The 23,707-nt window shown below is 30.2% G+C and overlaps 2 protein-coding genes across 3 annotated transcripts; both read right to left on the reverse strand.

Annotated features, from left to right (window-relative positions):
* Nucleotides 1–1,318: 1,318 nt before the first annotated feature.
* LOC114194094 (putative WRKY transcription factor 26) lies at nt 1,319–4,368 on the reverse strand. Its single transcript, XM_028084149.2, has 5 exons — nt 3,984–4,368; nt 3,410–3,598; nt 2,705–3,318; nt 2,453–2,614; nt 1,319–1,942 (listed from the first exon to the last, which is right to left on the reverse strand). The coding sequence occupies exons 1-5, from the start codon at nt 4,302–4,304 to the stop codon at nt 1,501–1,503; spliced, it is 1,728 nt and encodes a 575-aa protein (XP_027939950.2). The 5' UTR covers nt 4,305–4,368; the 3' UTR covers nt 1,319–1,500.
* Nucleotides 4,369–15,404: 11,036 nt separating this feature from the next.
* On the reverse strand, nt 15,405–19,486 carry LOC114194576 (F-box/LRR-repeat protein 3-like). 2 transcript variants are annotated; one of them, XM_028084905.2, is made up of 9 exons: nt 18,683–19,486; nt 18,453–18,578; nt 18,018–18,122; nt 17,540–17,930; nt 17,330–17,459; nt 16,769–17,063; nt 16,354–16,613; nt 15,976–16,031; nt 15,405–15,886 (listed from the first exon to the last, which is right to left on the reverse strand). In XM_028084905.2, the coding sequence occupies exons 1-8, from the start codon at nt 19,301–19,303 to the stop codon at nt 16,022–16,024; spliced, it is 1,938 nt and encodes a 645-aa protein (XP_027940706.1). In that variant the 5' UTR covers nt 19,304–19,486; the 3' UTR covers nt 15,405–15,886; nt 15,976–16,021. The 2 variants fall into 2 exon arrangements, with proteins under 2 accessions (XP_027940706.1, XP_027940705.1); XM_028084904.2 differs by having other exon boundaries at nt 18,453–18,581.
* Between the last annotated feature and the right edge of the window lie 4,221 nt (nt 19,487–23,707).

Here is a 23,707-nt window from a genome sequence, read left to right on the forward strand (position 1 = left end):
TTTTTTTAAATGGAATGATACTCTTAGTTTTGAATGAAATGTTAGTTTTTTCTTAATTTTCTTCCAAATAAGTTATATTTTCAATAGACAAAAATAATATATTTTGATAAAATAAAACTACTTTGATTAAATTGTTTCACTAAATATCATATTTGTTATTCTTAATAATAATAATAATAATAATAATAAGTGATAACTAGTAAAACTTAATCCTCAAAACTTTATTTACTTTTTTTCTTCTAACATCAAAACATCTTTTAGTGTAGGTCTTAATTTATTAATTTATATATGTGTATGCAACAATCACATTCAAATTAAAACCTATAAATTCTTACGTATCATTCAAATTCTACAAGATCGAACTCACTTGAGTATTACAAATGAATTGTTTCAAACAAAACTTATAAAACTAAGTACAAAGTACTTAATGTAAACATTTTAATACCATAAGTACTTAATGTAAACATTTTAAACTCACTTGTGTGTCTTAATTAATCCATCCCAAGTAGAAGCAAAGACATAACAGAATTTTAACCCCCAACACCCAACCACACCACACTGCAATAGATTATTTGGCTTCCTTTTCAATCATCAATTTTCTATGCTTGAGGTGCGGCAAAAACAAAGATATAAATGGATTAGCTTAGCCATGGAGTTGCAAGGTAAGGTCGGCGAAGAAGGAAAAAAGCATGTGTTGTGTGGCCCCATGACAGTGACAACAAAGGCTAGGACAAATGAATCTGCAGAAGAGAAACGTGTGCATCACGTAAATGTCTCATTCCCAGTTCTCCTACATTCACACAACTCTCATTAAACAAAAATGTGAAAACAAAACCCTTTTTCCAAAACTGTCCCTTCCCACCACCACTCTCTCAAGTCCCTCCCAGGGGCATTCCTGTATTTCAACTGTACAAGACAAAATTTATGACTAGATAGATAGATAGGGTTGCTACCTGGAAGCATCCATTTGTTTAAGGAAGAAAAATGCAAGGAAACAACCAAAGTTGACCTTGACCACCTTCCCCACCAAACAAGCCAGCACCCTATCTTTGACTAGTATGCCATCCAATTAAATGCATCACTTGTCCTTATGTTCCTCCAATCATCAAATTTTAAACCTCTTTCTTATCAGTGTGAATCAAACCCATGTGACACAGTTTAATGTTTTAACACAAATAATAGTGAAGTTTACTGTCTTTGTAGTGAACAATTGACAAGAGATTAACTATTAACTGTCTTACAAAGGATTAACACGAGGTTGTCTTCCCAACTAGAGAGAAACCTCAAAGTAATGAAAAAATCTCAGCAACACCATCTGTGACATACAACAGTTATGGAATATATACTATATACCAATCCTGTGGCTGTATAAATTTACAACAAAACAAACCAAAAAATGCAATAAATGGAATGAACCTTATTTGTCCACTAAATCCTAGTCCCCCCCTCCTTCCAAAATTTTCATGCCTACCAAAAGGGAAAAAAAAAGAGAGAGATCCTTCAGCATAGTAGAGACTCAAGGAACATGTCATCTCTGGGCTCCTCCTTGGTTCTGGAGGAAAAAACATTGTCAGATAATTGTTGCTGGTTCATGTAAGAGCCCATTGAATTTCCAAAACCTGAGAATCCAAAGTTTCCTGGACTTTGTAGCATCTCTAGGGTGAAGGGTGATTGCCCTGATGGTGGTGCTTGTGGCCTTTGGTTTTGAACGGAGTTGTTGTCAGTGTGATGGTTCACTGACAATGGCCTTATTGCAGTGGTGGGGTTTGCAGCATTGTTTGGCAGGGGTCTGTTAACAGAATGGCTGCCACTGCCACGGGCTGCAGGGACATCATGGTTGTGCTTTCCCTCATAGGTTGTGATCACAGCTCTGAGGTCATGTGAGGCTCGTTCCACGTGCTTTCTCACTGGACATCCTGGGTGTGTGCACTTGTAGTAACTCCTACATGTCACAAGTTAATAACACTATCAGACCAGCCAATATGAGAGAACTTTTTTTCTTCTAAATCACATGCACACATGAGAAAAATCAAAGTTGCCAAATTTGACCAAGGAGTTTCAGACAAGGAAAAGGAAAAACTGGCACAAGTATAGTAGTGTACAGCAGAATTTCCACAAAGAAAACCATCATTACAGATTTAGGCAAAGAAATAGCAGCCATCATACAGTTATAATGTCTTTACCACATTTACATCAGACAAAATGGTATGTACAGTTAACAACAAAAATTTTACCTATTGTCATATAAGGTAAGTTAATAACTACATTATCTGCAAGAATTCCTGTCTGGTCCCCTAGGAAATTCTTTATATCTAAATCAAACTGTTTCAATTATAATTAGCATGAGAATGAGGAATTCCTTAATTGATTCTCCATCTACTGTTTCTGCAAAGTATAACAACTTTTAAAAGGTTGGACAAAAGTAAAACCTACGGTGAGTGTCTTTGTTTACCTTGGATTTGGATTGCCCTTTACTACTTTCTGCCCATATTTTCTCCATCTGTACCCATCGTCTAGGATATCAATGTCACTGGTTGTCTGAACCACAACTCTAGGTTCTCTTACTGTTCTACTACCAGGCGCTGACATACCCTCATTTTCTCCTTCAATTTTCCTGAAAAATTAATGAAGTTAGCCAATAAAATGCTATAAAGTGGAATGGAGAACCTTAATTATGATACAAAGTAATGAAGTAAAAACTCACCATCTTTTTGCATCAGGTTCATCTTCATCGTATTCATCTCCACCTGATTTACACTTTTGAGAACTCTGCTCAAAGTCATCATCTCCTATTGATATTGATGAGTTATCTGGGGTGGCGGCAGAATCCATTTGTCCACTGCCATGAGTAGCATACGATTGATCTTGGATTTCATTGCTGATGGGATTTGAAGGAGGGATTGCAAGAGAAGAGGAAGATGATGAGTTTCTCCTGGTAGATTGTGGCTTGGGATGGTTATGAGTACCCTTATAAACTATCTCAGTAATTTGTCCATCTAAAGACCTCTCAACCTTCTTCTTCGTGGGGCAACTGGGGTATGTGCATTTGTAATAACTTCTTGGATTCTCACTCCCTTTCACTTGTTTTTGGCCATACTTCCTCCAATTGTATCCATCATCTGACTTTCTGTTTAAGGTCTGAGATTGTGGGGGATAATTTCCAAAATCAGATTGAAACCCATTGCTATGGTTAGTTTGCACACTAGCTATCTCAGGGGCAAAACTATGCATGGAAGAAGAGTTTTCCGTTTTCATCATACTCTTCCCTGAAGAAAAACTATCTTGTTTTGTGCTCTCCTGAAAATTCCATGGATTTTGCTGTTGCAAGCATCAAAATTGAAAATTTAGAAAAGAATAGCATATAATACAAAAATCCAACCAGAGAAAAGCATTGAAATGGATCACTTACTGCTTGAAGTGCAACATTTGAAGATTGATATGTTACTGTGGATGAAGCAGGAGGCCTTGTCTGGGTCTGGAAAGAGAAATTTGAGAAGCTTTTGTCTTCTTCTTTGACAATTTGCTGGTTTCCCCCTGAACTGCTCTTCCAATTGAAGCTCTGAGAAACAAATGCTCCGGTTGTTGGAGATGGCAGTATCTGTAATTAGAAACACAAACCCATTAATTCAACATCAACAAAAAGCAAGTCGGTGAAACCAAACAGGAACCACAAGGAAAAACAACAGGAACCATAAGGAAAAACAAATTACCAAAAACAGAAAACAAAAATCTGAAGCAAAAGCAAGTTCAAATTCCAAAGAAATCGCCTTGTTTTAACATACAAAGTAGTATGATACAATTTATCTTACATAAGTTGAAAACTAATCTACAAAACTCTCTCATACAACACATGTTAATCATGTCTAGTTCCAACATAAACATCTATCAAAAACTAAAAAAATACTTCATTTTTTTTATCAAACGTTTCTTAACAACCTAACTCAAACAACAAAACAAGACAAGAGAGGTGAGGTTGGACTGACGTTAGAAGAGTTAAGGAGAACCGGAGAGTCAAGAAGCTCAGCAGGACTCAAACCAGGTGGAATAGCAAAGTATGAAGAAGGAGAAATGAGAGGAGGGGAGAGAGGCAAAGAAGGAGGTGGAGTGGACTTGAATTTGGGCACACCAGAGGCATTTTTTTCAGAGAAAGCACCCTGAGACTTGTTGTTGTTATTGTTGTTGTCTGTGGGAGAAGCAAGGAGGTCAGAGAAAGAAGTGGTCATGAAGGGGTGTGTGGCGAAGGTGAAGTTGGCGAAGGAGTTTGCAGTTGCAGAGGTGTCTAAACTACCAGTAGAAGAAGCCATGAGAGAGGAATAGAAGAAGAGGAAGAAGAAGGAGTGGAGAGAAAATCTTTGAAAGTTGGAAATGGAAACGTTTAATATAAAGAGGGAGAGGGTACGTATTGCACAAGGCTTTGGTTTCTATTGGGGGACGATATTTCTGGGAAGGAAAGAAACAAGAAATGAAGGGATTGTTTGACCGCTGAAAATTTGCCACCGTGTATTTTTTATTTTTCTATTTTTTGGAATTTTTAAAGGTGCTTTTTTAGTCAAAGCTCGTGGGTTTGACTGGATGGCGGCTAGGCTTGCACTGAGATTTGCTTCTTTGTTTGTGTTACTGCTGCTATGTGTGCAGTTTGGAATCTTCAATGGCTTCAGCTGCTAATATGCTTCAAAACTTTTTTTTTTCTTCTTTTAGCCACTATTGCAGTGCTAGAATCCGAGATGATTGTGGTGTTACTTTTGAACACTGTTTCTAGAGTATCTCATATAGTTTCCCAAGTTTTAAACTAGATTTTGTAACAGAAATTGCTTTGTTTTTTTATGAAAAGAAGAAACACAAATGTGTTTACGTGAACACTTTTGTACATGTTTCGTGTGTCAGGGGAAACGAGAGACCTATAAAACAAAACAAAAACAAAAAAAAGAGATAAATTGACAGACTGCTTACATAAATACAAAGGAAAAGAACACATGTAAGGAAAATGAGACAGACTGTAATAATAATATTAAAATAATAATAATGATAAGGAATACATTAAAAAAAATAGGTTTAACTAATGAATTTGAATATTTTTTAATGAAGTCTCTTTCAACTTTTTTATCTTTTAATTATTTAATTTTTTTATATTTTCATTTAATTTTTTGTCATTTAATTTTTTTCAATAAAGTTACATGATTATTATTTTATTATGTTATTTTCCTTACATATTTATATGAGTTAAGAATATAAGATTTAATGATTAATAGAAAATGAATATTATGATTAATGTAAAATATCATTACTTTTATTAAAAATGTGTTAAATAATAAGGTTAGCTTCTATGTCATATTTATACCCATCAAAGGACTATATCTATCATTATAATTAATGAGATTATTATTGTTATCTAACTACAATGTTATTTAACTTTTATATTAACCATGTAATCTTATTTTCTTAATACGTTAGAACAAGTATACAATAAGATAAGATATCAATCACGTCACTTACATAGCAAATAAGTTAAACACTTAAGTGACAGAGATTCAATTCAAAAATATAAAATTGTTTAGTACTCAACAAACCACAAAAAAAATTTAATAAAAACTTAATTAAAAATACTCAAATTTATCATAAACTAATAACTCAATTAAGCCAACAAAAATAATATCCAAATGTATATCATCAACTTGACTTAATTAAGCCCACAAAAATATAAGTAAAACATTAAATAAGAAATGAGTTACACCAATAAAGTTCTTAATTTTAGAGAATTTATTGAAAAAAATTTGTCTTCGTATTGTCTGAACTTGTCTTCATTTTAACATAGAATCTCTGCATTAATGGAATACGAGTGTAGATATTACTTGATTTTGTCAATTGGATATGAGGACAAGAATGAACATCTACATATCTTCCTCCATCCCCATCCTACTAGTCATCTCCATTTTTCATCCATGTTTCCGTTTAAATTACTAAAGTATTTATAGTTTATTAGGTAACCTAAAAAATTTATCTTCTCTTAGTATTTAGTTTCGTAACCCTTCTTTTTCTTTTTGCTACACATTTTTTCATCCTCTCTTCTAATAGTTTGACTTGTTATATATCTACAAAATTTTTATTCGCATCTCCAAGTTAGGAGCTTCCTTTTGATTACATATTTTTTTTATTTGTGTGGTTATGTACAAATGGTGTATTATCAATTGTAGTGAATCAAATAGTTTTTAGATTTCAAGTGTTTAATTGCATAAACTCTTTATTTCTTAGATAATATAAAAAATGTATCTTCTTTGTTCTCTTTTTTTTTTCTTCATTCTCAATTATTATATTATTCAATCAATTCTTATTCGATCATGGCATCCAAATAAAAAAACTTATATTTGGTTTTAGGGATAATCAGGCTCAAACTGATAACTTCCACCTTGAAGAATTTTTGTTTCGATTAAACAATTTTCATGATCTCTCAATGGTTTAACTAGCTCGATATCTAGAAGTTTTAAAAAATCTTCAAGGAACTTTCTATCTTACCATACTCTTAATGATACATATTTTTTTTCTTTATGCAGTTTTGTTCAAAGGTTTATCAAATCATTTTTATAGCACACAATGATTTTACCATCACAATTGAATAAAGGCATCTTGTATCATGTAGAATATTGCTTTAATGTCATGTCATGAAGTTTAAAATATGAAAAATTGTTTAAATTCGATTTATTATTAGTTTAATTTTTTTTTTCATTATGTAATTTCATTTATGTATTATAATATTTATTAATGTATAAAAGGAGAGATTTCATTTGAGAAAAGGAGTAAATAGACATTTGAAGTATTTTTAAACTTGAATATTTGTTGTTTGTTAATTATTTAAAATATTTTTTAACTTTATCAAATTTTGTTTCATTAACGTTTTCAAAATTAATAGATATTTGGTTGTTATGAAATTCATTTATATGTAATTGTGTAATATTTTATATAATTCTTTCACTATTATCTAATTGTTATTCGATACTCTAATTTAACATTTATATAATTATCATTTCTTTCTAAATATTTGATAATATCATGTTTTCTCTTTTGTAATTTTTATTCTTTTATAAAAATTAATTGATTAATATTGAAATAAAAAAAAAAGTAATATGGACATGGGTAGTGATATACCTATTACATGATATGGATGAGAATGAGATAAAAGTTTTATACTTAATGGGTATATAGATGGGATGATATGATGTGAATTTTTACTTCAAGGATGGGATGAAATAATGAAACTTATCCACATTCCGCCCGTCTTGTGGTCATCCCTAGGTATACTAATTTCTCCCCTTAACATATATCTGACATCTCTAAGATAATAACTTCATACATATTATCAAATTATGATAATTAAAATGTCATAAATATGTCACACACCATATTAGCTAACCTTAAAGTATCATCATCAGATCCTCCTTAGAAAAATTCCTTAATATCCTTGAATTAGATGTTGTTATTTCCCAACCCATAAGGACATATGTGAATTTCATATTAAAATCACAAAAAACAAAGACATTTTGTGTTGGTTAGTCTTTTCTTTAACTAAAAATGAGTAGCATTTGATTCTCAAGACCATAACTCAAACATGGTTATGTTAATAGTTCCTAAAACTATCCTAAAATATCATAAAATGATAATCATTTCTCATCTTATAAGCTTTGGAAACAAAAATGCATCATATGTTTTCATAATATTATAATATGGGTAAAAATGGTTTTTTTTTTCATTATGTGTTGTTAAACCTCCCCTCCATATAGTTGAAATAAAAGTCCCCCATAGAATGTGAAAATGATGACCGAACAATCTTTTCCAATCAAAGGAAAAAGAAAGAAAAATTGATCTTGGAGAAGTTTTTGTCATACTATGAAAATTCAACATTAGGCTTAACTTAGAGAAGTGCATATTCAAGTTAGAAAGAGGAAATTCTTGGGAATCATGCTAATACAATTAGGGATTGAAGCAAATTGAAAAAAAAAATGTTGACCGTTTACTAAGATGTGTAATCCCACAAAGAAATCATTGACAAACCCCTCTTGATTATGACTTGTATTATCAATAGTGCAACATTGGTAAGCTAAATGATCCAGACTTTAGTAGTGTTATCCAATAAGGCTACAATGGCATCAAAAGAATGGTACCAACGATGACCACCCATACTTTGGAAAGTACTTTGTCAAATGGAACTACCCAATCGTACAATACTATAAGGACATATAAGTTGTGCTTGCTCAATCACTTGGTCCATGACTAAATCATCAGCATTATCAGGACATAAAAATCACTCACAATGATGAGAACTTGACACCTAGCTCGAGGTCCACAATTTGATTCAATACACGATCACCCTTTCCAAACAATCACCCACTCAAAAAACTCAAAGAACTCAAACAAGATAATGTTACTAACTTAATGTGAAAACAAAACCTCTACAGCTTGCCACTTCTTATAATGCTTGAAGATCACTTAGTTCTTGTACAAATGATTCACCCCACATTTATAGGCAAACAAGTCAAGCATACCTTACCAATCGTTGTCATGATCTTCATTCATTAGATCTCTTCAATCCAACACCCACAAACAAAGTTTTTCTTGTTTCTTAGGATAATCATCATAATCACAAAAAACCAGTCACGTATCTACTATGATATGACTTCAACTTATTTGTCGAGTTTGGAGAACTGGTGTACAAATGTTTCAATAAAAGATATACAAATTTTATTTCAAAGTATTAAGACTCTTTATCACTTGGGTCGCTCCTTGAGTTTGAGGTTGATGCACGAATGATGTAAGAACACGTCTTCAATAAAGTTATGGAATTTTTCTTTCAAAGTGTTACAACTCTTTATCATTTGGTCACTCTTCGAGCCTAGAGAGCCAATGTATGGATAATGTTGTGATATGTCTAAGCTAAAGATGTGAAAATTTTCTTTCAAGATGACAAAGCTTTTCTTTACTTGACTCACTCTTTAATATTAGAGAATCAATGTATGAATGAAGCCAAGTTAGGTTTTAGTCAAATATATGATTTTTTTTATAAGATTGTCAACACATCAAAACCTTCAAGTATTAGGGGCTAGTGAGTTCTTTAGCCCCTGAAATGACATCAATAAACAATTATGCCATTATCTCATATTAGTGTTATGATCTACATTTTGTGTCCATCTATCAAATTAAACGTTTATTGAATATTGGGAGGAATTGGACAATCAACCCAAGCCTATTCATACAAAAGACTTATTAAAATATTATAAATTGATAAAGACCTCAATATTCATCATATTTACATTTATTACATATTTAGTATCTTACCTGTATTTTATTCTTATTCACTTAAATATTATGGTGTCTTTTCATATATTAGCTACTAAATGATAAAAATAATATAAATGTATACTGAATTATAAAGAAAAGACTTAATTAAAAATTTTATGAAATCAAGTATTTTCGGTTGAATCTCTAATAACAAGATGATATGTGAAAATAAATAAGCAAAGTGACCGATAAAAATAATGTCACTCAATTAATAAAAAATTTAAACCATAGAAACTCAATTAAAAATATCTAAATTTATAAATAAAAAATAGTTAAGTTATATATATATATATATATATATATATATATATATATATATATAAAGCTCATTTTACATAAGTGAAAAGGTAGCACTTTAGATCTTAAATGTCAATAAAAGTGTTTTAAATTGTAGTATTTTAATATAAGAAAATGTAAACTAATGTTACTCATCTAATGAAATTATCACTAATATACTCCTGGTTAATTACTTTTTTTTTTTTTAAATCTTTCATTCTTGATATAAAGTTTTAAGAAAAATGACAGCTTAGAAAAAAAAAAGAAAAATTAATACAAATATATGCTACTAACTAATTTTCTTTAGTGACTGAATTAACTTTTTTTTTTGTTTATATTCAAGATCAGACAATAAAACATTTCTTAATTAACTTTTCTTTCACTTTAACATATATGAAAAGTGCTAATAATTTTCATTTTAGTGCAAGTTAGTTTTCAAAAACAACTATTTATTCTTAAAAAAAAAATCAAACTATGCACGTTATTCAATCATGTATATGATGTCATATGCAAGATTGGATATGAAGATGAAAATGTTGGTTGTTATTGGCATTATTAGGAGAAAGTTGTGTGTTTGCATTTTCAAAGCAGGAACAGTGGGAAAGGTGAGAAGAAGGAAGATGAAATGAAGAAGCAAAATTAGAGAAAAGATTAAATGTGGAAAAAATGACAGCTTCACATTATTGGATTATTCCAAGTTGGCGCAATCTATGCAACAATATGTTTCTAGAACACCAGCAAATAACATGTAACGTATGGAACATTTATCATATAGCGTGTGGAAGAAATTTTTAAGAGTGTGTTTGAAGTTTTAGAATTAATATTACAACAAAAATAGCACCCACATCTTTTTCGATATTGTTTGAAAACCTTTAATCATAATCTTTTGTAGCTTTATTTCTCGTTTAATGTTTTTCTTTTCCAATGTAGATACGACGTTCATTAAAATTGATATGTTCCAATAATTTTTTTTTAATAAACAGAAAGTATTAGAAAAGAAAAGAAAAAGTATTGCTAACTTTTTTTTATCAAATAAACACAATCTATTGATATTTAAATTTTTTGTTTTTAATTAATCTAATTCAGCCGAAAAGTAAATAAAATATGACAAAGAATTGTTTCAACAAAGATCGAACTCGAGCTATGTTGGTAAAATTATTTATATAGGTTGAATTACTCTCTTAGTTTCTAATTTATTGGTTTGGTTTATTTTGGTCCCTTATTATTTATTTGTTTAATTTGATCTTTTAATTCTTTAAAAAGATTCATTTTGTGGAATTTTAATTTTTAAATTTATTTTAAATTTAGTTTTTATTTTTTAAAAATATTAAACTATCACATGTCATGTTATGATTGTATCATATGTCAATTTGAGATTTCTTTTTAATTTTTTTTAATTTTTTTAATTCATTTTTTTTTAAAAAACTATCATGTGACAGCTATGATTGTGTCACGACTAATAATGATTATTTTCAATTTGATCCCTTTATTTTGTTTACAATTTTGATTCAAGTTAGTTTTCTATTTTTTCAAATGATTCAATTTTGTTTTTTCCATTTTGAGATCAAATTAGTAATTAGGATTAATTACAACTTATATATACATGTTAAAATAATTTTTAATATATTTATAGATCAAATTACTCCTCTTAACTATTCAAATTATTTTTTTTTACATAAGTAAAAAATTTTAAGTGTAAAAAATTATAAGTGAAAAAATGTGATAAATAAAGTAATATGAGTATTTATGGAGTGATTTGATGTATAAATGATGAAAAATTAGTTTAACATGAATATATAAGTTGTAATTAAGCTTAAATTGGAGAAAGACCAAATTGAATCATTTTAAAAATTTGGAAGATTAACTTGAATCAAAATTCTAAATAGAAAGACTAAATTGAAAACAACCATCGATAGCTTGACACGTGACATAATCGTGACCTGCCATGTGACATTTTTTTAAATTAAAAAATTCTCAAATTGACACGTGTCACAACCATGATGTGATACATGACAGTTTAATTTTTTTTTTTTTAAATTCACAAAATGACACCTAACATGTATAGACACGGGTTAACGTGAACTTAATGACAATGACCAAATTGAACAAAAAAATAATAAGGGACCAAAATTAGGAGACCAAAACAATAATTAAACCTATTTCGATCCACAATTTTTTATATGATTTTCACTTCATACATGAACTTGTAAATTTTTTGATTTTTTTTTTTTTATAAAATATGTGCCTTTATATGGTTTGGTTGTTCTAGTTAAAGGTACCTATACTTATTATAAGGTGAATATCGTTGGATTTAAAAAAATATTTACATTTAATATTTAACTGTCTCTTGAATATAATTATTTTTGAAAAGTATATTTGGGAATTCCGGTATTTGAATGCTACTTGTATCCATCTTATATTTATTTTCATATATCTAGTTTTTAACATCGGTACTTATCTTATATTTTATCTTATTGTTATCCCATTATATAAATATAGTCCCTGTGCATACAAAAGAAAAATAAATCTATCATTACTTCAAATTTGCTTCCAAATGTATCAAAAAAGAAATTCAAATATTTAATGTAGCGGGTCTCTATTGACAGCAATGAAACTACTAAGAGTCAGTGAAGAAAAAAAAAATATTTACAAATGGGAGATCTTGAATTTGAGTCTAGTTGCAAAAAACTTCGAGAAATGAAGGAACTATTTCTCTTCTATAAATTAAATTAATTTGTAAAAAGTTCAAATTATATTTTTATTCCCTTAAATTTAAAATATTTTTTTATCCTTCAAATTTAAAACTCATTGTTTTAGCTTATAAACTTTTAAAAAAAATGTTTTAATTGTTTAGTCCAACTATCTAAATATTGCGAAAATGAGTACGTTCAAAGGAAAATAAATGTTAGATATTTGATGATTAGAAAATGTAAGATCGGAAATAAATTATCGTTTAAATATTTTATAATTTTGTCATATAAGCTATATTTATAATGATATTTAAGGATAGCAGAACTAAAAGAAACATTTTGAATAGATCAATTTTAAGTTTGGAAAAACATGAGGAAGCTTACTTCAAAGTTGAAAGAATACAATCATAATTGGACTTTTAACTGAAGTGTCAACTAGTTTTATATCTTATTTAGGTTTTTTCGTCATTCTAGAAGTTATGGTTGAAGAGTTTATTCAAATATTGACCATGTGTAAACTTGTGTTGCTGCTGGGTGAAGATATCTATTTGTTTACGGTAGTTATGATCTCTAACTAATTAAACCAGGAGTAATTCAGATTTTAATTCACAAATCAATTATAATATTTTATCAATAATATAAATTATTTTATATATTAATAATTTTTAGTTTATAAAATAGTCTTTAATTTAGTGAATATATGATTAATTATTTTTGTTCCTGAATTTGGTTGCTACTCAATAATTTTTTAGTGTAATATATATAATATGTATAATATCATTCATTAATTCCAAGCATGAATGACTTCTTAATTTTTATTATTGGTGCTCATTTCATGATAATATGTTTCATTTTCCATTCGAACTTTGGAAATAACAATTTTGTTGACTTCTTTAAAGAATTATTGACCATAAGTCATACAATTTGGACAACCATTTTGGATAAGTTAATTTATTCTAATTGTTGATAGTAAAACAAAACATTACAAAATAAACACAAATCGTATAAGATAAGATAAATACTTTGAAAGTCACCTGTCAAAAGAGCAAAAGTAGAAGAATAATAGTTTTAACAAGTTCACAAATTTACAATTATGTTGTTATACATTTAGAGATTAAACACACACAAAAATAATCCTATATTGATCTTAAACTTAATCAACATAACAAAATAATTCAACGATTTTTTTTATCAAATAATCAATGATTTTGTCATCTTGCTAAAGTACAAAATAGTTTTCAAAATTCATTATAAAAAAATTAGTAAAAACACATGCGCTACATGCACATGCGCTATTTTTTTTTTTATGATAACAAAAATAATAAAATTATTACTATTATTATAATAATCATAAAAGGAAATTTCAATAATTTATAAAAGTTTATTGTAATTAATATTTATTTTTTTGTAGAATTTTTTTTATTATAGTAATTATTTTAGTTTAAAAAAATATTTAAATTTAAAAAACTATATGAAATTAAAAAAAATTACGAAAGGATAAAATTGATAAAATAATTATTTTGATTTAAAAATAATACTTAAAGAATAACAATGAAAATCAGACGTGTACACCAAAGAGAAATTATTTTTATATAATAGTACAGATAATGAGATATTTGAAAAAATATATCTGATAATCCTATTAATCTAGAAAAGGTATGAAATATGTGTAAGTCGATGACATCCATAGAGGGTTGATAAGTCTCATATTTGATGTCATAGTTCAAGTATAATTTTGTCAGGACACATTCTTGTGATAAAAACATGTTTAGAAAAGGGTATCAACTTCTTGGGGTTCTAGATATATATATTCCAGATATATATATATATATTTGGTCCTATACATATAAGACATTTAATACCACTTTTACTCCAAAACCTTAAGATAATAGTGATATGGGTCTGTATTTTTATGTAGTATTTAACTTTATCTATTTTATCTAATATGGAACTTTGATTTACACTTAGACTATTCTCAACACAACCATATCCAAACTGGTATGCGTTTTTTTTCTACCATTGTTGTCTGGCCACGACAAAATAAAATGAAGTCAACTCAATAACCTCACAAAGTTTACATTGAAATGGTTGTTCAATTCTTTGTTTGATCAGACCCTTATAGAAAAAAAAAAAAAACCTTTTATTTTGTCCAATTTAAGTGAGACAAGTACAAATATTTGTGTCCACTAATATTATTTTTTGACTTGTGGTTTTCCCAAGTAAACGCCCATCTAATATAGCCTTGGTTTGTTTTGTTTTGTTCTGTGCCAAGTTGCCACTATAATAATATCTAGAAAGCAGTGAACTGTGCATTAACATTTTGTTAGATTCTGATCCTCAAAAGGTGTCGGCATTTGGAATTGCATCATCCTTAATCAAGGTCATTGTTCGTATTGGAAGATAAAAAGGTATTAAAAGAAAGCAAAACTAAACCACTCCCATGCAACCTTTATTGACTCTTGCTTCATTACAATACTTTTAAATTTAAGCAGTTAAATGACGTTTTCAATGTCTATTTATTCAAAACCTGTCACTAATGCCTCGTCAAACCAGATGGATCCACTAAATTATTCACACTCAATCGTGTTCATTATGCTACGCTGTTATTGGTTTAGTTTAAAAAAACCAAACATAATAAGAATAACAAACCTTAAAAGTGAGAAACCAAAGTTGAACTCGAAAAACATTGTAGTTGAGTAAAGGCAATAATCAGTTGCAGAAGGGAAAATACTGTTCAATGGTGCCCCTTCTAGATTTCATTTTCTTTGACCGTTTCTGCTGTTTCTTTAATTGTCGTTTTGCGATGTGAAGAGAGAATAAGGCAAATACTAACAGTCACATGTTCACACTTCACCAGACTTCACTAAATTCTGACTTTCAAGTTGTGAACAACAACAAAACCTAATGGGAAAAAAAATCATTTTTTTTTATTTAGATGAGAAATTTTTTAATATTTTATTGTTTTCGAAATATTGGATATTTTTATAAACAAGGGTCGATTAAATAACAAGATGTAGTACTTTAAGAATTTCGTCCATGGTCGTAGTTGAGCTGCGGTAAAACAATATAGAATGATTTTATCAGTATTTTTCATATGATCTGCAATGCTAATTCGATCAAGGATGGTGCATTAGCACCACCATTATCATAATATCTAAACGCGCTTTTCAAAAAAGCTTTTACTTGCAACAAAAATTGAGTCCATACTGTACTTATTTCACCCAATCCATTTCCTGGCCCCTCCACATTCGTGTGAAAACAACATCGTATTAATACACTTGAAAACAATGTTTTGCTTTCACTTAGCCTTTATGTAACACTCAGCAATGACTTTTGACGGAGGGAAACTATATTGGACCCGTCAAAATACTATAACTTGTAACAAATGGCGCATATCATATCCATTTTGACCATTTATGATTTTGAAAAGCCAACAATGGAAATCTTTGACTGAGCCTAATGCACTTGGGAAGTTTCCTCATCGCTTCCTCCTATGCTGACACAAGACAAGCCTAGCAGCTACAACTTCGTCTGTCTTTGTAACATTGCTGTTCATTTCCAAAGATTTGGCATAACATTTTCGTTGCCACTACCTGAAGAAAATGCACCAGTCAAAATTAAACATACAAACCTTTTGAGAAGCCAATTAATTGGCAACAAAACTAAAACTTTGCATACTTACAGAGCTTACAAACTCCTTCAAGTGTGTAGCTTCCACCCTTTTGAACCTAGTCCCACCTGTCACAGATGTGCACAGTAAGACATGCTGAATATTTGCATAAAAGAATGTTCAGATTTAAGAATATCTTGTATTGTCGTTTTATAATTCAAATAAACTGTTTCAAATTCTCTAGTTGCAAGTATCAATATCTCTCTACTTTTGTCATGGTTAATCAAAAATTGTATCGCATGTGCTGAGATATCGTTGAGTCCCCACTATGCAAAACTTGTTGTGTTTTTAATTGAACATCAAATTCAAGGATTCGTGTATATCACAGATGATTCAATTTCTGCATATATGACAAGCTAGAAATAAAGGGCTGAAATGTCCAAAAGTTACCAAGAGGCTTCAAACGTTTTTTCCCTCCAAACAAGCACACATCCACGAGCTTCCATGAATTTTAGAATTTGTTGAGGAATCAGTGGCTCGAAGCATGCGTGCAACTTCGCTTTTGTTAAACTTTGACAAGCCAAAAGAAAAGCTACTAGGCCATTTGAAGTTAAACCCTCTACGTGAAAAATGGATATATACTGCAGGCAGCTTATTCTAGCAAGTGCAATGAGCCCCACATCGGTCACCGAGCAATATGATAGCTTTATCTGCAATTCAAATAAATCAATGGTAGTTAGTTCTTAAATACACACTGGGGGATTTGAAACCATAGAACATCAGGTACTAATGATAATAACTTCATAAACACTAGCATACAAAAGAAACTCCAAATGTATTGGACAAGTTAGGAATAGGAACCTACCTGTTTTAGGCTTTGAGAATGTTGAGCCAACTGAATCATTCCAGTATCATTAATTTTGCGGCACTTCTTCAGGTCTAGATTCTCAAGATTCCTACAACCGACAACAACATTTGAGAGACCCTGTGGTGAAATATGAGGGCACCCTCGGATTTCTAGAGTTCTCAGTTTTTGGCATTTTGAAAGAAATGCCAGTGAAGAATCTGTGATGTTGCTGTTGTAAGCAATGTTAACAACCCTAAGTGAAGGACAGCCAAGGGCAATTGCAATAATTCCCTCATCGGTTATTCTTGAACTCCTGTGAAATAAAACAGAGCAAACTTTAAAGACAAGTTAAAAATTCGTAACCATTTATCAAGAATCACAATCTTTAGATGAGATCAGAATTGTCTAATGTCTATGAGCAATCAAAACTAAATCTTTTGCAGTTTACATATGCTCTATAACGAAGTTTCATGAAGCTTTTTCACTCATCTCACTTAAAAAATGAGGTAACAGGCTGCAAATTTTCCCCGAATAATGCTTAAGTTGGATTTAAATTTAACAAAGTTGAGATACAAGAACCTGTAAAGATCAAGATGTTGGAGCTCTGAACAACTGTTAGCAATATGCTTTAGTCCTTTATCAGTTATCATCAAACATATGCCCAACTTCAGACTAGAAAGTTTGGTACATCTTGAGATTGAACAAAGCCCTACACAAATCAAGATGAATAAATCACACACAGAAGGTAAAAAACATTTTATAATGTAAATGTAAGGTAAGAAATTGAACCTATGTCATCTATTTCAGTATCTGTGACATCTAATTCTTCCAACAGTTGACACTGTCCAATAAATAAGAAACCTTCTCTGCTGATCAAGCTACAAGATTCCATTCTAAGGGATGTAAGCCGTAAACATGAATTTGTTAGGTTGGGCATGAATTCAGGTGTTATTGTACGACAGCATGTTATGTCTAACTTCTCCAGGTTTTTGTTTGTTTTCAGAAGGAAGGAGAGATTCTCATCAGTGACTCCAACACATTTACTTAAGTTCAGCTCTTTGAGTGAGTTGCACGCATAACCGATGGCTTTTAATCCTGACTCTACACCCAAACAACCATCGAGTTTCACCAATTGCAGTCTTGGAAAACTTTGTAGACACTTTGCCAGATCAGTAGTAACCTGAGTACATAAAATTAGTGGCTGCAGAACAAGGCACAGTCCATAACACGATTACCACATAAATGATTAGCCAGATTCAAAACTTACAACCACGCTAGAAGATAGGATAAGCTTTTCTAAGTTCTGAGCACCATTTGTTAGAGAAGCAATGCCAATATGACCAATGTTTTGACATTTTGACAAGTTAAGCATCTGCCAAGAAAAGAGAGAACATGAGTGTTATCAAACTGGTGAAGTTAATGCATCCCTCTCTTTGGTAGAGCACACTTAAACTAGTTCCATAAACAACTTACAGAGAATCCAGATGACTCACTTGCTAGATGTTTGAATGAATATCATAGAGAAAAAATAAGTACAATTTCTTATAGGTTGAAAATCACAAGCATTTCAGTGAGTCTCCATTGCTTGGCCACAATATTACTTTTCTCTATTAAAAAGATAAGAACAGGCATAAAATAGTCAAATAAAAGCTTGCTTGGGTCCAATGGGTCCGAGAAGGAAATGCAAAACCAAAAGGAATACCTTCATTGACTTGCAGTTTGCTTGGAGGGTTGCAAGGCCGTGATCCTCAATGCCCAGACAATGCTCAAGAACCAAATCTTCTAGATGTTCTAATTGAAGGATATGATTAAGACATCTTTCTGTGATCTGCTACATTAACGAATTGAACATTGAATTATCAGTGCCAAAATAAAAGCCATCATGTATATATATATATGACCTTCAAAACATTAAACATTCAAATCCATTACCGGCATATAAGACAGATCCAAACTCCGAATCTCCTTGCACTTTATAGCAATCAAACCAGCCCCAAAATCAGTGACCCGAATGCACCACCTCAACACAACATGCCTCAACCTTTCACACTTGACAGCTATGCACCCAATCCCCATGTCCGTTATTCCCTTACACCTTCCCAAACGCAGCCTCTCCAAGTTCACAGCCTCGGCGATTGCCTTGGCCGCCACGTCAGTGAGGTCCGGTCTGTTGGACAGGTCAAGCTCCACCAGGCACGTGCAGTTGAGAGCGAGAGCGGAGAGTCCCACGTGCGAGAACAGCCTGCACCTGGAGAGATCAACGGAGCGCAGGGAAGAGCGCCAAGCGAGCGAGAGGGCCTTGAGGGCGAAATCATCGACGCAGGGACAGAGCGTGAGGTCGAGGTGCAAGATGGAAGGGTAGCGCCGAGAGGCTCTGGGGAGGAAGTCAAGGCGACGTGGCTTGAGAGCGGTGCGGTGCGTTGACTCGAGCGCGTAGAAGGACTTGCAGGCTTGGGAGAAGAATTTTGGGGCAAAAGGGTCGTCGCGGAGGTGGTCGAGGATGGCGTAGAGAAGGTCCTTGGCAAGGAGATCGAAGAAGTTGGGTGGTTCCATGGTGGCGCAACGAGAGTGAAAGTCAACGGAACATTCGGGTTCTGGATGCGGTTGTATTAAGGTGGTTAACTGAAAGCAAAGCAATGTTTGATGTGTGTGTGGGGCAGTGATGGGGAGTTTCGTTCTTCGGTTGAAAGCGTTAAGCTTTGAGTCTGGTCGCAGATGACGATGAAGGTATCAGTGTCAGTTCACAGTGCTGATGACTTTGTCCTCCGTCGTTTTGCTTTTGCTCTGGAAATTACCGAATTGCCCTTGTCGCAATATTTTTCTTTTATTTTTTAATATTTAATCTTAAATTCTAATGTTTTATTTTCATTTATATTTATCATATAATTAATTTTATTATCATGTTGTATAATTTATAAATCTGTATTTTTATTCTACCTAATATACATTAAATGTTAATATATCTCTTTTTGATGTCTATGAATGGTTTTTTTTTCTTCAATTTTTAAGTGTTAATGGATTCATTTCTCTATTTACTTTTAGAAGAAGTAATACCCTTTATAAATTAAATTATTTCATACATTAATTAAAAATCAGATTTTTAAAAACTAATAAAAAGCAATTATTAACATGTTAAGTAATTTTAATTTGTTTTTTTAATTAAGTCTGTGTTTAGAAAAGGGCAAGGGGCATATTTGGCATGGGAAAAAACAAAAAAAGGAATCATTACACGGTGAAGTGTTTATCTGAGGTAGGATAGTACAGCTACGATGCCACATGGTACGGCGACCACTAAAGCAGATCTTCACTTACGTTATTCATTATCAAATTATATAAACAATACTTTATCAAATTTGGTGACAGCTCTTTCATGGGGAAATTCCTGTGTACATGTTACGTACTAGGCTTTTTCTTTGTCCTCACTTCAAAAATTTTTTAAACTATGTTACCATCTTCACAAGCGCACAACAAATTAGGTTCTTATACTTTTCCTTTTTATGTCTAATACAACAGTGGTAGGTAACTCACTTTGTTGAGAATTTTTAATCACGGCTTTAAACTAAAAAGAGGTTTTCTTTATGGTTTTTGTAATTGATTTTTGAAGTTGATTTATGCAGATTTAAATAAACAAATAGTTTATATGACAATTTTATGTATTTCTTTATAATTAAATATATAACTGGTTTAATATATAATAGTTATTCACGTATTTTTGCTTTCAGTATAAAAAAATTATATTTTTAATAAATTTAATTTTGTTAATTTTGTTTAAACTTTACTAACAATTAATATAATTAAGTATGTATTTAATTTTTAGTAATTATTTTTTATGTTTATTACAAAAGAAAAAAAGTAGAAGTTAAGTGGTTTCTTTTCAAGATTAATTATATATTAATATTAATTATATCTTTTAATAAATACCATATAATAAATACTAAAGACTAAAAGGCATGTTTATTTAATTCAATCATTAATAGAGTTTAAAGAAAATTAAAAAAAATTGAATATAAAAAGTTGGAATAAATATGTTCTTGCTCTTTTGATTTTTAGTGAAAATTATTTTTTAAAATTTTGATCTAATTTAGTTTCCAAACTTTAAAAATGTATGAATTTAGTCATTAAAATGCACTTTAAAAATGGACTTTGACCATTTTTGGTAAAATTAATTGGTAATTGAATTTTTTTAAATTTTTTTCGGTAAGCACAACAATAATTGATTTCGTCAGTAAATTTGTTGATAATTAAGTATTTTTTTTTAAATTGGTAGTTGACTAATTTGTTTCAAAACTCATTGACAAAGTTGTCAATAATTGAATCTTTTTCAAAAATCATTGATAAATAAATTAGTTGTTGAATTTTTTTAAATCGATCAATAAATTTTTCATTGATTTCTTTTTTTTAATTCCATCAACAATTGATTTTTTTTATTTAATTTGAGTAAATTCGTGGGTAAAATTGGTATCAAAGGAATAGAAGGAAGTGGAGTTGAAGGAGAAAGAGGTAGAATCAAAGGAGTGATAGTAGGAGGAGGAGGAGGCTTTAAAGGCAACGAAGTTGAAGAACATGGACGAGAATGAGAAGATGAGAGGAGGAGGAGGAAGAGAAGGAGAAGATGAGAAAAGGAGGAGGATAAAGAAGAAGAACCAAATCGTCATATTTATCAACGAATAATTACTAATAAATCCGTTGGTAAAATTTACAAACGAGAATTTTACTAACAATTTTTTTGCCGTTAGTTTTTCCTTATTAATTTTGATTTACCAATGAAATTTTACTATTATCGACAAATTTTGTTCGTCGATAATTCTATTTTATTTTTGGTAGTGAAACAACCATGGTTTTAGTTTCAATAGTACAATAGAGATATATAGTACTTACTTGCAGACACATTTGGATCCAATAAAACCCATATCCAATTAAAAGAGCTTCTTAAAAGACCCATAATAATCAATTCAAACAATAAAATAAATTTTGACATCTCTAGAAACACTCACAAACAAGGCCACCAAAAAAAGAAAACAAAAAGGAAGAGGACCTTAAATAGTTTGATGTGATAAAGTTCAACTACTATTTACCAAAATTTCTCAACACTTTTTTTGTCATTTTCCTTTAACAGTCGTGTGACATGAAAGACTAATTTTACACTAGTGCAATGTAATGTAGGATAGACTTTTAATAACTCTGATATCATATTAGTAAGTGGGTTTAAGGGTGTGTTCTTTTAAGAAATTGGATTTAAGGGAGAATAAGTGTATGGATTTGAGTGCATTTGAAGACAAAGTTTTTATATTTCTTTTAAGTAGTGCTTGGATTAGAGAGTCGATGTGAGGGAGAGTGAGTGGATGGATTTGACAGATTGTTGTGTTGTTTGGATTTAGAAATTTGAATGGATGAGCAAAGGGATTTGAGTGAAAAGTTTCTTAGAGTTTCTAAATAATGTGATGAGTGCAATAAACTAAAGAAAATGTTTTAATTAATAAAAATAGATGATTACTAATTTACTCTTGTGTATAAATGTAATACAAATTTAAATTTAAATACTTAAAATTATATTAAAATAAAATTGAATTTCTTAATTGTAATGAAAAAAGATTTAAAATGGAAATATATAAAAATAAAATAATAAAAAAAATTGGAATAAATTTCAAATCATTCTCTTAAATAATTTATTTTATATTATTATTTAAATTAGTGTTAATATTCATTATTGTTATAATTAGTATTAATTAAAATTAAAAAATAAAATTATAATTTGTTAAATTTGTTATTATTAATATTAATATTGATTTTAATTAATAATATTATAATTATTGTTATTAATATTGTTATAATCAGAAGAGGATCAATATGATTTTAAATGAGAAAGTGTATGTGAAGATGATGAGAGTAAAGGAAGAAAAGAGTCCAACATTCATCTTCTTTGTTTTCTTCTTCCCCATGTTTCATGGGACACCAAACACAGCCCTAGAGAATAACCTACACGTACCCGTTTACATGCCATTTTTTTTCTTTTATGAAATTTGGATGAATTGAAAAAGTCTCAGGTCTTAAAAGATATAATTTTCAATGACGTTTTTATTATAAGATACAAACTCTTGAATAAGTTTGATAACATAATATATTTTAAAATAAAGTGAATGTTTTATAGAATGAGAGAATAGAACATTTGAGAATCCTGTATTGTATCTTTTTAATATAAAGAAATCCATTCTCTTAAAAAGAATCTTGCAAAGGTATTTATAATAAATTATTTATCAACAAGATGTTGAGATCGGAAGTAAAATTCAAACTCCCCCTTTTACTTTATTTTTATCCATTTACATATTTGCCTTTCCCGTTCCACAACTGAAATTTAACGAAAAAAACGTAAACCATACCACAACCCGAGTGAAGAAAATTACATTTCAGGCATGTAAACCTATTTTATTTTCTTTCAAACTTATGCCACTTAGATGATTTACTTGAACGAAATTTATGTTCACTCCTTGTGCTTCATTGACAAATCATTTTTAAAAAAACTCTTCATAAGCCGTTATGGTTATTATCCAATAATTCATTAAGATAAACAAACACCACCTTTTCTAAAAATTTTTGGGGAAAAGGCACGACAAAAATCTCCTCCCACAGAAGACTAATTTAATAATACAGATCTGCAAAAACAATGTTATAGTATTTGAAAAAATAATTTTGTAACAAGCACCTTAACTTCTAATACTTTGAAAGAATTATTCCACAAAAATATGACAAGTACTTTCAAAAACCATCTAGAATGTTTTGTTTTCTTGATCGAAATTTGGTCAACTATTGGTAAAAATGACCTGGACGACTAAAAAATAATAACATTTTATATTGTGTCATCTTCGGTTTTCTTCACATACGCACTCTAGATTTCTTCATTTACAATAAATAAGGATTACACTAACCTAGTCTCTGATATAAACCATGAGAAATACTAAC

This window comes from Vigna unguiculata, chromosome 8 (assembly GCF_037176805.1).
Source record: "Vigna unguiculata cultivar grain cowpea cultivar isolate G323 ecotype 2 chromosome 8, ASM3717680v1, whole genome shotgun sequence".
Classification (NCBI taxonomy): Eukaryota; Viridiplantae; Streptophyta; class Magnoliopsida; order Fabales; family Fabaceae; genus Vigna; species Vigna unguiculata.

Bases quoted from the DNA above. Each gene is read 5' to 3' on its own strand.
- LOC114194094 (XM_028084149.2), bottom strand. From the start codon at position 4,304: ATGGCTTCTTCTACTGGTAGTTTAGACACCTCTGCAACTGCAAACTCC. The intron at 2,615-2,704 runs GTGAGTTTTTAC...TTAATTTTTCAG, and splicing joins GAACCTGATGCAAAAAGATG to GAAAATTGAAGGAGAAAATG. The intron at 1,943-2,452 runs GTAAACAAAGAC...TGTGACATGTAG, and splicing joins AAGGGCAATCCAAATCCAAG to GAGTTACTACAAGTGCACAC.
- LOC114194576 (XM_028084904.2), bottom strand. From the start codon at position 19,303: ATGGAACCACCCAACTTCTTCGATCTCCTTGCCAAGGACCTTCTCTAC. The intron at 18,582-18,682 runs GTAATGGATTTG...TCGTTAATGTAG, and splicing joins TGGATCTGTCTTATATGCCG to CAGATCACAGAAAGATGTCT. The intron at 17,064-17,329 runs GTTCTTGTATCT...TTTATTTCACAG, and splicing joins CAACATCTTGATCTTTACAG to GAGTTCAAGAATAACCGATG.